This window comes from Ailuropoda melanoleuca, chromosome 9, assembly GCF_002007445.2.
Source record: "Ailuropoda melanoleuca isolate Jingjing chromosome 9, ASM200744v2, whole genome shotgun sequence".
Lineage (NCBI taxonomy): Eukaryota > Metazoa > Chordata > Mammalia > Carnivora > Ursidae > Ailuropoda > Ailuropoda melanoleuca.
The window spans coordinates 46348539-46360663 of NC_048226.1; the positions used below are offsets into that span (position 1 = coordinate 46348539).

At 39.6% G+C, this 12125-nt stretch overlaps 1 protein-coding gene and 1 long non-coding RNA gene across 6 annotated transcripts in view; one reads left to right on the forward strand and one right to left on the reverse strand.

Moving 5' to 3' along the window:
* Positions 1-12125, forward strand: part of LOC105241542 — a 40868-nt gene that overhangs the window by 12996 nt on the left and 15747 nt on the right. Inside the window, exons 2-3 of the long non-coding RNA XR_002144413.2 lie at positions 7962-8112; positions 10308-10407. This is a non-coding gene — a long non-coding RNA (uncharacterized LOC105241542). The remainder of the gene's footprint in view (positions 1-7961; positions 8113-10307; positions 10408-12125) is intronic.
* The window catches only part of JPH1 (junctophilin 1), an 86820-nt gene continuing 76531 nt past the window's right edge, over positions 1837-12125 (reverse strand). Inside the window, exons 4-6 of one of the 5 annotated variants that reach the window (XM_019808853.2) lie at positions 10586-11235; positions 4304-4399; positions 1837-2522 (exon numbers count right to left, since the gene is read on the reverse strand). In XM_019808853.2, coding sequence (XP_019664412.2) covers positions 4319-4399; positions 10586-11235 — 731 coding nt within the window. In that variant the 3' untranslated portion in view covers positions 1837-2522; positions 4304-4318. Of the gene's footprint in view, positions 4400-10585; positions 11236-12125 lie in introns of all 5 variants that reach the window. The other 4 variants (XM_034668213.1, XM_019808851.2, XM_019808852.2 and 1 more) reach the window with 4 other exon arrangements.

Here is a 12125-nt window from a genome sequence, read left to right on the forward strand (position 1 = left end):
ATAATAACCAATATATAAATGAAAAAGCACATTTAGAATCCAATCTGGGACTTGGATACAAATTTTTATAACTTTTTGGCTACACGACCTTGGGCAAGTCATTTAACAGCAGGAATTCTTTCTGAGGGATCTTGTAAGAAGCTAATGAGTCACTGAAGTGAATATTCTTTGTAAAGCAAATGTCTCACATACTATACAGAAAATTGCATCTTAGCATAGAGAAGGAACTCTGGTGAAGTATGGCCTTTGATTTTCACAGCGATCACCAGTGAAGAAAGAACATAATATGACCTGTGGCATAATTAACCTTTAAACGGAGGCCTTTATAGTGGGATCTCACTCTATTTTTAATGTGTTTAAGACACTTACAGAAAATTTTCCCCCCCTAGTTCCTCCAACTGGCAAAAACTAACACAATTACCGTGAGCCAGGCACTGTACTAAGCACTTAGCATAAATGAGCTCATTGCACCTTCCCAACCATGCTGTGAGGTCACTGCTCTGGTTACACCCATTTTATAGATGAGGAAACCAGGGCACAGGCTAGCAAAAAATCCATAATCTGTCATGACCACAGCCAAGAATTTTATCCATATTCACTGCATTCAGGACTATTCATTTTATTCTATATATTCTGTTATTTTCTCCTACTCCCATAAATGAGACTCCTCTAGGGGCTAGTACGGAACACTGAAGTACTTTCAGTACTTTTGGGGTAAGAAGGAAATGCTGGACGTAGAGAGTAGACAAACCTGGGCTAAGCAAACTCAGCCTGACGAGCCGTTGGTTATGCTGTGCTGACCGAATATGCCACGTGTGCAGCCACATATAGAGCTGGAAAGACAAGGCTACGCAAATTTCCGAAGCAGGGGAGGAGGGCTGCAAGTCGCATTGAGTATATGCCTGGGAAGCCTGCTTACCATAGTTCCTGAAATAGTTACTGCATTAAAAAAGGCATGTAGAATATTTTCCAGATTTCCCAACCACAAAGTCTTCACCCCAGCTTTGGCTTCAGCCATTAAAACTTGTGGTTTGGACCTGAACCTGGAATCAGTAATCTTTCTAGCACCCTGTGCTTCTCCCTCCTGCTCCAGAAGAGTCTGTGTTCCATTCTTTTAGGATTTACTAGGAGATGAATCACTTAAGTTGATCAGTCTTTTACTACTTAAAGGTGATAACTTTATGCATGCTTTATAGAGGGGTCTCCAAGACCTTGGCCTTCAACAGGAGTGACTCGTTTGGGAATGTGAAAGCAACATGGCAGCTCCCTGGGAAGCTGTTTTGGAGGGGGGCCTTTCACTATCCCTCATAGGCAGCTTGCTAGGGGTCAGGGTGGCCTGGGCCAGTACCTGCTGGCTTCAGAGGGAGCCCAGTGGCTGGAAATTCTAGTGGCGGCAAGTTTCTTATGCACAGTGTGCCTAAGCTTCCTGAAGTGAAGTGAGTCTCAACAGGGGTCATAGCAACGTATTGACTTCTTCGGGGCACAATGATCCAAAAACTTTAATTACTTGAAAAGTACCCATGAAGGAGGGAGATTTACTCACTCCAAGTTTGAGTTTTCCTTAAAAACAGGAGCGGACTTATAACCCTAGCTAAAGAACTAATCCAGTTAATGAACTAATTCCAACTAAGCAGAAAAATCTTATTTTACAAAGTTATTTGAAAAGCCCAGGATGAAAGAAATGTAGAAAGAAATTCCTCCCATGTGGCTGCTTTGAGCATTTTGCACCCCAATTCTGTTGTCAATTTTTTAGCAGATCTTTCTTTTAATAAAACCCACCAACTCCCCAATTCCACATAACTCAAGACAGTAATTTACTCACAAAGGAAACACACTTGCAACTTTATTAATAACCAACTTTCTTTTTTTATTAGAGCAGATACAGTTGTGAAAACTGTACATTATACATTTTGGTTTCGAGGATTATAAATAAAGGAACTCACAGGTAGGGAGTTCTTTTTCACAGCAAGAAACTTTAAATAAACAAGGTCATGTTTTATTAAGTACATTGGCAGACTTCATGTGCTGTCCAAAATGTAGAGCACAGTATAACAACCCATTAGAAAGAGCCTTTCATGTAAAATACAGCTGTGCACATTTTAGAAAAATACCAACAATTTGAGCTTTGTTTTTAAAAAAGCTTATAAATCGTACATATATTTATAAATGGAACCAACATGCTCACTTTATAAACATATCCTTTAGTTATCTGTTACCCATTATTTCCAAAGCATTACACGTTTTAAATAAACACTTAATAAGATTAAATATTTTATTTTTTTAAAAAAAAATCCGCTTTCCCAGCATCAAGAGCTACGGGGTAAGGAAGGCGCAGTGAGAGTACGGAGACTGACACAGGAGCTTAAACGTTTCTTGGCTAAAAACGTACTTCCTAAATTTAAAAGTCAAAGCAAAATGTAAAAAATAAATAAATATACAAGTTGTAATTTTCATTTGCTCTCTTTCTGCTTTCTTCTTTATTCCATATTGGTCACACCCAGGATTCTCAACATATTGCACTTCTGCAAAAAACATCACTGGGTTACTCCCCTGCAGGTGACAAAGCATTCAGTCCACACCTGTGCTAACATGTGAGCAGTCTCTTCTGCATTGAAAAGGTAGCAAATAAGGTAAAAAGAATCTGATTAAACCATGCAGATCGTGACATATTTAGGAATAGCTAGCTCCTTCTCCACAATGTAATGTCTTAGAGAGATTTAAGATACCTTTCCTCCCCTGATTTCTTTTTAAATAATTATAGAGACCACGTAGTGTCTCTAATAAGCATGCTTCTGAGTAATAAAGGATGAATTATAAAACAGCAAAAAAAAAAAATCAGATTATGTCAGAGTAACAAAGGACTGCAAAAGACAAATATTTAAATAAAAATGTCTAAGCCTTTAAAATGTGAAATAAAATTACGAAAGGACTTTGAAAAGCACGGAAGGCATAAAATTGAGAAGCAGAGGTTTAACAAAGCTTTGTGCTCTACCTGAATGTATTCAACAAAAATTTACGTTGGACAAAAAAAAAATCAGAGCAGTTATTAATAGCATCTTGCTTAACTTTCATGGGAATTAACATAGTCACTAACAAGATTTTATTTGGTTGTAAAGTACGTCAGCAATGAAACTGAATCCTTTAAACACCGATTACTGCAATCCATGCAACATTTTGACTACACTTCTTAGAATTCTGTTGTCTTTCAGCTTTTAAAATTTAGCACCTCCTAAGTGCATAAATCGTCTCAGTAATGTTTAAAAATATTTAAAATTATTTCTTAGGAAGGTATAATGCCTTCACACTGCTAAATTTTAAACAGCCTGTTACAGGTTTAGGAAGACTAAATGGCATGAAAAAAAATGATGTATTGCTATCGCAACGAACACATCTTCTCTAGAATTTAGTTGTTTCTTTTCTTTGAGATGCAACAAGTGTGTTTCCTCCAGCCAGGACCACACGTTGTAGAGGACTACACATTCTACTTCAATAAACAGCAAAAATGAACATAGTCGTGCACAAGCAAACGAAACGTTCTCTCCCAGAACATTCCAGGAGATGTTAAAGCAGCAGGTCATGGCATAAGACTGGTGAGTGATGCTGCTACCTATTTCTTCTAATGAGATAGGAGTGAATGTTGGAACCATGGCCACAGCAACACAATCCTCCGACCGCATTCCTCGGGCAGTCGTTTGTTTCCCCAGCTCCCTACTAAAAACGTCAGATGGTAAAATAGTAAGGCAGCTGTTGACTTCCATCAGAAAAAAAAAAAAAGCAGCTCCATACATTTCCAGTTTAGTCACACTCTGCTAGGACAGATGGAGTAGCCAATGCCAAGAACTTCGCCGGATGGGGCTGCTTCAGCATATTTTAAAAAAGAATGATTATTAAGTTTTGCTCTCCGACATGGCTGCTTGCTTCAGCTCCCAGAGGACCCCAAAGCCACAAAGCATTCCCAGGGGAACCGAACAGGTCCTCTGGCTGAATTTTCCAAGTTTCATCTCTTTCGCGATCCCATCCTAATTCCAAGCCTCCTTCCCTGAGTCTGAGTCTGACTGGGGTGTGCCATTTAAAGGGCTGATGATGCCACGGCAGAGAACTGTGGGCTAACACCGCTAGTTGTCATGACTTCACTGAAGGGTCAAAACAGCTATATCATTAAGAAACTATGTTGAATCACATTCAGGCACAGCCAAAATTAAAGTGAAGGACAATATGCAGTTGTTAACAAAAATGTAAATTCAAATATGGGAAAAGAATGTTATATATGGTGATTTTATATAGAAATGAAGGCTATTCTTACCTTTCCTAATTCCAATCAAGTTAGAAAGTGAACAAAAAGAATGGCCAACCCGATATTCAACAGCATGACAAGGACAATCATGACTGAATTAGGGCCCTGGAAATGAAACAGAACAAAACAAGCATAATGTTTCCATGTTACTATCCACATATAAGCTAGCTCATAAAATCAATTACCAAAGAAAATTTAAAATAACCCCATTGCAGTAAATAAAGCGGGAACAAATGACAGCAGCTCCAAAAGGTATAAACCAAAAATAGCGATGCCGTATTTAGCTGGAGCCGTCTCTGCACTTTCACTATGAGATGAAGCCAGTCTTGATTAAATCTAAAAAAATGACTAACAAATAATGTAGTTCATTCACCTGAAAACATTTGACAACAGTCTGGGTGAGAATTCACCATAATGGGGTGGGGAACTAATGGAAAGTGGATATGCACTTTTTGCTCAGTTGTCATTCAGATAACGAATTATTTCCTCATGAAGGCAGTTAGAAAGTAAGACTAAATCTTTAGGGTACTGAGGCTTCTCAGGAAAAATTCAGGACTCTTGCTTTTCCTGGTCAGAGTTTTGGACACCACCCCATCCTTAAAGTAAAAAGTGCACACAGGAAGTTGAATACTTGCAGAAATTATTTTATAGTTCTAATTCTTTACTTCTTTGCTCACAGCCACCACATTTCAGAAATCAAGTTCTACTGAACAAACTGCAAAATCCTGTTTTGATAAATACGGCTATAATAAATACCAGCTGGCCAAGGTACCCAAACTTTGTTTACAAAAACCAACCTTATGACCCATCTTTTCTGAGCTGCTCATGCTTGACCATCTTTATCACAGAGACCTTATTTTGGTATTTACTATTAAAATAGTGTCTAATTCTTAAGTAGTATTAACTGTGTTCTAAACTGGCCTTATGAGGTGGGAGGGGTAGGTATTTTAATTGTTATTTTACGGATGAGGAAACAGTTGTACTAGATTTGAATATCTAATGAGGCTATATTGAAACAGGATAACAGAGTCCTCAAATGTGGTACTGGTATGATTTTGGGAGGGGGTGGGGGGGTGGGTAAGGAAGACTGGAATAGCAGTTGGTCCAATGTTCATGTTGCAAGGTATGGAGCTTGGGTCACATCCTTCTAGGAGGTCTCCTCCCCAGATGGGGCCACAACCTCCCTGGCAGGGGTCAGAGTGCCCTGGACTTCGTCTATCCTAACACTTTGCACTTTGTCACTTCTTGTTAATCTCCATCTTTGCCCTAGGCTGAGTTCCGTCGTGGCGGGAGTCACGCTTTGTTCATCGCCTTGCGCCTGCACATATGAGCCGCCCAATCCATCCAGGTTTTCATTATGAACACCTACCTAGCATCTGGCACTTTTCCAGGTGCTGTGGATGTGGTTGTTGACCTTACTAATTCACTGCCTTAAATCAAGAACAAGGTGATTAGTAAAATCAGAGTGGGGGAGGAAGGGAAGTAAAAATGGGTATCCTTGAGATAGGGACTATTAGGAAGAAGAAAAACCCTAGTTCCTAAACCCCAAGTAAATGGGAAGAAAAAGCACACTTATTGCAGGTCTTTATATGCCAGGCAGTGGGCTAATAATAAGCATTTTTGGGTAGATGATTTCTTCTTCACAGGTGATTACGAGTTACAGCGCTCTGAGAGGGTAAGTGTCTTGCCTAAGGTTACTCATCTGGTTTAAACAAATAACAGAACTAAAATTAAACTTTGTCTACTTCAAAGCTGCTTTTTTTTTTCTATACTCCTGTTATAGTCGCAGGCCTTAGTTTAAAAATAATTTCTAATCAAGTTTTTGAAAATGGCATTTTCATCCATCTCCTCTGATTTTGTGGCGGCAGAAAACCAATCAAATCTTGATATGACCAATTCTTCTTTTAGAATAGTGTTCTGGGGCGCCTGGGTGGCACAGCGGTTAAGCGTCTGCCTTCGGCTCAGGGCGTGATCCCAGCGTTGTGGGATCGAGCCCCACATCAGGCTCCTCTGCTATAAGCCTGCTTCTTCCTCTCTCACTCCCCCTGCTTGTGTCCCCTCTCTCGCTGGCTGTCTCTATCTCTGTTGAATAAATAAAATCTTTAAAAAAAAAAAAAAAGAATAGTTGTGTTCTAAGTTACTAGGAGGGCCCAAATCTATGTAACTCTTCAATAATGATTAATTTAAAATATCTAGTGTAGGAAACACTTATAACTCAGAAAATAATTAAAATTATCTTTCAACATCATAACTCAGCACGGAGATTAAGGAAATGCTATTACTATCACAAACGTTGATTACATTTTGCTCATGAATATGTTAAGTTTGGATTCATGTAACTCTTTTGGGTCAGTGGATTTAATTCATAATTCGTGAAGACAGTGATATGAAAGATGAGGAAAAGTATATGGGGTCAGAACAACACAGTGTAGAGTTCAGTGTCTTACAGTGGACCAAGAAAAAGCAGAAAAACATAAAGTGGCTTCAGTGACTCTAACTTCAAAAGTCTAAGGTGTGTCTGGACCTTTAACTCCCATTTCATAGATCCTTACAAGGTTCCATGAATTTAACTTTTTAAATTTGTTAGCATTTTTGGATGGATATATATACACACACACATATATATTTGTGTTACATATTTATATACAAATATATATAAAATACACACCACGTGTATGTATGTATATATATGTATTTATCCAACTAGTTACAACTCCATTTATAAAGCTATTTTTAAAGATAACTCCGTGAAGATGAGGGTAAGGCAGCAATAAGAAGTTCAAACAGCAACCAGGTAGAAAATTTAATAGGCAGCTATCAAGACGTGACCTCGGTGCTCTTCAGATACCTAGGATGGGCACAGGGTGGAAAGCTTTAAGGTGAAGTCTCATGAACATGACTGTGGTAGCCAGTTGTAGCTTAAAATAGCAAAATGAAAAAAAAAATCAGTCTTGCTTTTCAAGACTGACTGAGACAGGTGTACTAAAAGCGGCAGCAGCAAGGCAAAGTACAAGTCTGCATTGGAAGAACTTTCAGGCAGTTAGAAAATTGTGGGAAATATGGAAATACGGAAAGAAGTTCTAACTCAATGTCTCTTCACTATTGCTCATTTAAGACTGTGAGGAATCTTCTGAAGAGTTACTACAGTCTATGTTAAATCTAAAATTTCTCTAAAACCATGAAAAGAAAAAAAATTTAGTATAAATAGCCAAGTTTATATGTATTTACTGTTTTTGTAGGGTTTTAGTGTGTGTGTACTTGGTTCAAAACTGACGTGACAGGGATACTTTCAGTTTTATAACAATTCAAAAGAAAGATTAAATTTCCAAATAGACTTGGAAGAGAGTAATGGCTAAGAAAAAGTGCAGGCAGTTCTCGGAGTTAAGATTGCTAAAAGACCCCTTGCTAGTCTGAGGATAAGACTGTAATGTTGTCTCTGCTGGCTCCTACCCACGTTGCAAAATCCTACAAAAACATGGGTACCACATAGAATGTGTTTCCATGGAATATTACTCTGTGTGCAACCACGGCCCACAGGAGTCACATGTATCTTGAGACGGGTTATAGAGTAATCCGTGGCATAGCCTCCCATCTCTTACCGCTCATACTCAAGTAGTTAATTTGCTAAGCGTCAGCCTGTGTCTCAGAATATTTTCTGTATTTCTAGGAGATGGATATCCACGGTGATCCTGAGGATGGGTGAAAATCTATTGGAATATTTATGAACTATTTTATGCTTCAACTACTACAGTGTTGCAACAATAATGGCCGTTGCTTTTGAGCACTTACTATGCGCTATGCACTGTGCTAAGAGCTGTGTAAGTACTAACTCATTTAATCTTCAAAACAACCCTATGACATAGGTAGAGATGAGGAAAACAACTCACAGAGCAGTTAGGAAACTTGCCCAAGGTCACACGACTGAGAAGCAGCACAGCTGGGATTTGAACCTAGGAAGTCTGGCACCAGAGTCCACACCCTTAGCCACCAGTGTATCCTGTCTCAGTCAATAGGCTGGTGACGAAAATGCCAGATCCCAGGCAGTGTATTCAGCCACTCTAAAAATGACGATTCTGACTCACACTACATCTCTCAGTTGCCCGCAATGAACACTGCTTCAGTCTGGTTTTCCCTCCAGTGTGTTTGTTTGAATATTCCTATGAATTTTCAAGTTACTTATAAACCTCTAACTTGCACAGTGTCTATCTCAAAATTGTATGCAGTACTCCTTAGTTTTAAAGGTGGTTCATTAACTACCTTTATGATGATTTTATCACTTCTAAACCGTCAAGAAAACAGTCATCAGGAGTGTGAAAGGCAGCTTTGTGCTATTATCAGGAAAAGAAGGTTGACTGTTAGAATCTTCACAGGAAGATGCCAAGGCAGTCTTGACTTCTGCTTCCTGTCACGCACAAAGGAGGTAAGTGCTAGGCCTCCTTTCTCATGGGATGTGGAAGCGAGCCCTAGAGACCAGCCTCCCAGGCTGGAGGCTGCATGGCTACCTCCAAGAATCGGATGGTTCTGCATATAAGTACAAAAAGATACTTCCAAACAAGGAGGCTGTGAATTTATCAAACAGCAGTAACATTTCATAGAAAGACAGCGTGTAGGACACTGGGCCATTTGCTTCCTCTTGTGGAGTTCCAGAAGTCAACTGAACCCCACTACTGGGTACCCCAAGGTAGAAACTGTATGGCCTTGCATTGTTTGAATTTCACTCTTATAAATCAGGCAAACTAATACTAATCAATTTTGTCTTAGAAACCATTTATCCCCATGGAGGATGACTCTCAGGAAGTTAACAGAGTTAATCTGATCAATTTATATTTAGATGATAAAAAGATGAGAACCAGTGTTTGTAACTGTAGTAAAATAAACCTAAGAAATATCAAATTTAACGAAAGAGACGAATTTCAATTGTTTAACATTGTTACTGTTTAACTGTAAACAGGTTAACCCTGTTAAACTGGACAAAAGAAAAAAAACAAATATATTAATCTGCACCTTTATACAAATGTCTCAAATTATTAGTAAGTATTGGGTCAGCTGGGGCTTCTTTCCTAAGCTACACTTAACATGCAACACCTCTGTTCCAAAAACATGTGACTAGGTCAACGGATCAGTTGATCAATTTTTTATTAATAATTACTTAGCTTTAAGATTTTGTAAATTCTATAGAATTTGATAAAGTATGAATTCCATAAATCATTCAACAAATAAATCTCTGCACGCTCATCAAATGAAACTTATCGATAACGTATAGCTTTCTGGCTGAATAATTAGAAACCTTAAATGCTCAAGACTGATAATAAAACTAGCATTTACCAGAAAACTAAAATTTTAGAAGCATTTATACTTTGAGAAGTTAGAAGACCAAAGTAATTTTAAACAGTTGACAAGAAAGAAAATGTTCTAGCGGCAAAGCCTGACTAGTTGAGTAAAATCCAAACTAAATATTTAGGAGAATAGTTCACAATAGCTAGAAAAGATGTCCTTTTGTCTAAAGATGTTGACTGGAGTATCTTTTCCTTCTTCACTGTTAGTCTGTCTCTTTAGGTCTGAGGTGAGTCTTACAGGCACACAGATATAGATAGGTATTGTTTTCCACCCATTCCTTTATGTCTTTTGTGAGGCTCAAAAGCAGGGCTAAGAACCTAGCAAATGGTGATGGAATCCTCTTCCCAGCTAGGGCTCGGAGAGGGGCCCACCCTTGTCAGCACCCATGATTCCTTTGTAGCCAGAGAGTTAGCAATGGTGATGGGCCAGGTGTTCCTCCAAAATTTGTATGTTGAAACCCTAATCCCCAATGTGATGGTATTTGGAGGGGGACCCATTGGGTGGTGGGTCGTGAGGGTAGAGCAAGAAGGTGTAAGAACCAGGAATTGAGTGCTCACCAGACATCGAGTCTGTGGCACCTGATCTTGGGACTCCCCAGCCTCCAGAATTATAAGAAATAACAGAAATAAGAAATTTTGTTGTTTAAGCCACCGAGTTTATGACATTTTTCTTACAGTAGCCCCAACTAAGCTACCACAAAACTTACCAAGAAGTGTGGGGAAAGGCTTGCTAACACGTGTTGCAGTCACAAGCTGGCTACCTGAGTGATGCTTAAGGTAGGTGGCTGAGTGAACAGGGATGAGTTTCTGCCCCGAGAGCTCTTTGCCTGTCTCAGGCTACAGATGTGCTACGCTCTAAACTATGTAGTCCTATGCTTGTCAGGACCTCGAGATGCAAGTCACCCTACGCACGCTGCTACCTAAAGGAAGCAAAAACACCTCGTGTACAACTTACTGAATTGGCTTCTTTTTCCAAAGAAGGGCATGAATCGTTGCTTGCTGGATTCTTTGGTATAGCAAGTTCAGACTTCTTAGCTTTTGGCTCAGCTTTGCTTTCTTTGGCAACTGGTTTTGTCACAGATTTAGGGGGACTCCATTTGTTGGGTGATGGCTTGTGTACCAGCGCGGAGGAAGACTGGCTTGATCCGTCCTCTTCCTCCATGTCTTCTGGGGGGTGCTGGGGGGCATTCAGTTTCACATAGTAGCCGTGGTACTGAGAATGCAGTTCCCCGTTACTGGGGTTGGGGATGTGGTGGCGGCCAGAGTACTTGGACGTGGGCACCATGGCTCCCACCTCCTTCGTGGGAGCCTTTGACATCAAAGGCTTATTGACGATGGCTGTCACATGCTCATCAGCCACACTCCGTTTGTCTTGGTTGAGTCTTGCCCCTGAGCTGGGGTTCTGCTTCTTCGTGGGTTTTGGGGAGGAGGGTTGGGGAGAGTGGCTTTGTTTGGGAATTTCTTCTGGAGACCGGGGGGGTGTCGTGCCTTTGCGATAAAAATGAGGAGATTCCTTTGGTGTAGGTGGCTTTTCCGGTACTTTTTCTTCTGGATTTTCTTTAGCATCTACACCTTCCTGAAATCTCTGTTTGATATAATCTGGGCCTGGGGAAAAATTGACAACAGAAGGGAAGGTAATAAAATATCGATAAGGCATAAAGGCTTGTTCCTATCTATAGCCATTCCTCTCTTTTTTCTTTTAAAAATATTGCCAAGACTTGGATTAAGCAGGGGTACACTTCATTTCCCAGGGGAAAAGATTATTTATTGCAGAAAAAGTTAATATTTGCCATTACTTATACTATTTTGATAGCCATAATGGTTAAACAGTTCTGACTTCCAAATGATTGCAACATTCCTGCCTGCTTGCACAACACTGAAGTGAAATTCATGTTGATGGAGCACTGGTGATAACACCATAATTAATCTGCATATTCAAATTATGCGGTGAAACTAAAACACAAAGTACACACTCAAGCAGACTCTTGTATGTTTAGTATATTAAAATATTTAAATTTAATTAACATTTAACAGCATCTACTGTGTAAGTAAGACTAGAACCTTCATCAAAGGATCATTTATTTTTTTTTAAAGATTTATTTATTTGAGGAGAGAGCATGAGTGGGGGGGGGAGGGGCAGAGAGAGAAGCAGACTCCCTGCTGAGCAGGGAACCCCATGTGGGACTCTATCCCAGGACCTTGGGATCATGACCTGAGCTGAAGGCAAATGCTTAACTGATTGACTGAGCCATCCAGGTGCCCCATCAAAGGATCATTTAAACTTCCTGGAGTCCTTTCACAGCATGGATCCATATCACCATTTTCTGTAAGCATCAAAGTCATGACAAGGCAGTTGTCTTTAACAAACTCCAGTCCCAGGATTTCTTTTTCTAAAGAAAGGGACCCTGATATAAGTGTTGCTACCTGGACTTTTGTTTTCATTGGCATGGAGCATCTTTTCCTATCCCTTCATTTTCAGTCTATCTCTTTAGGTC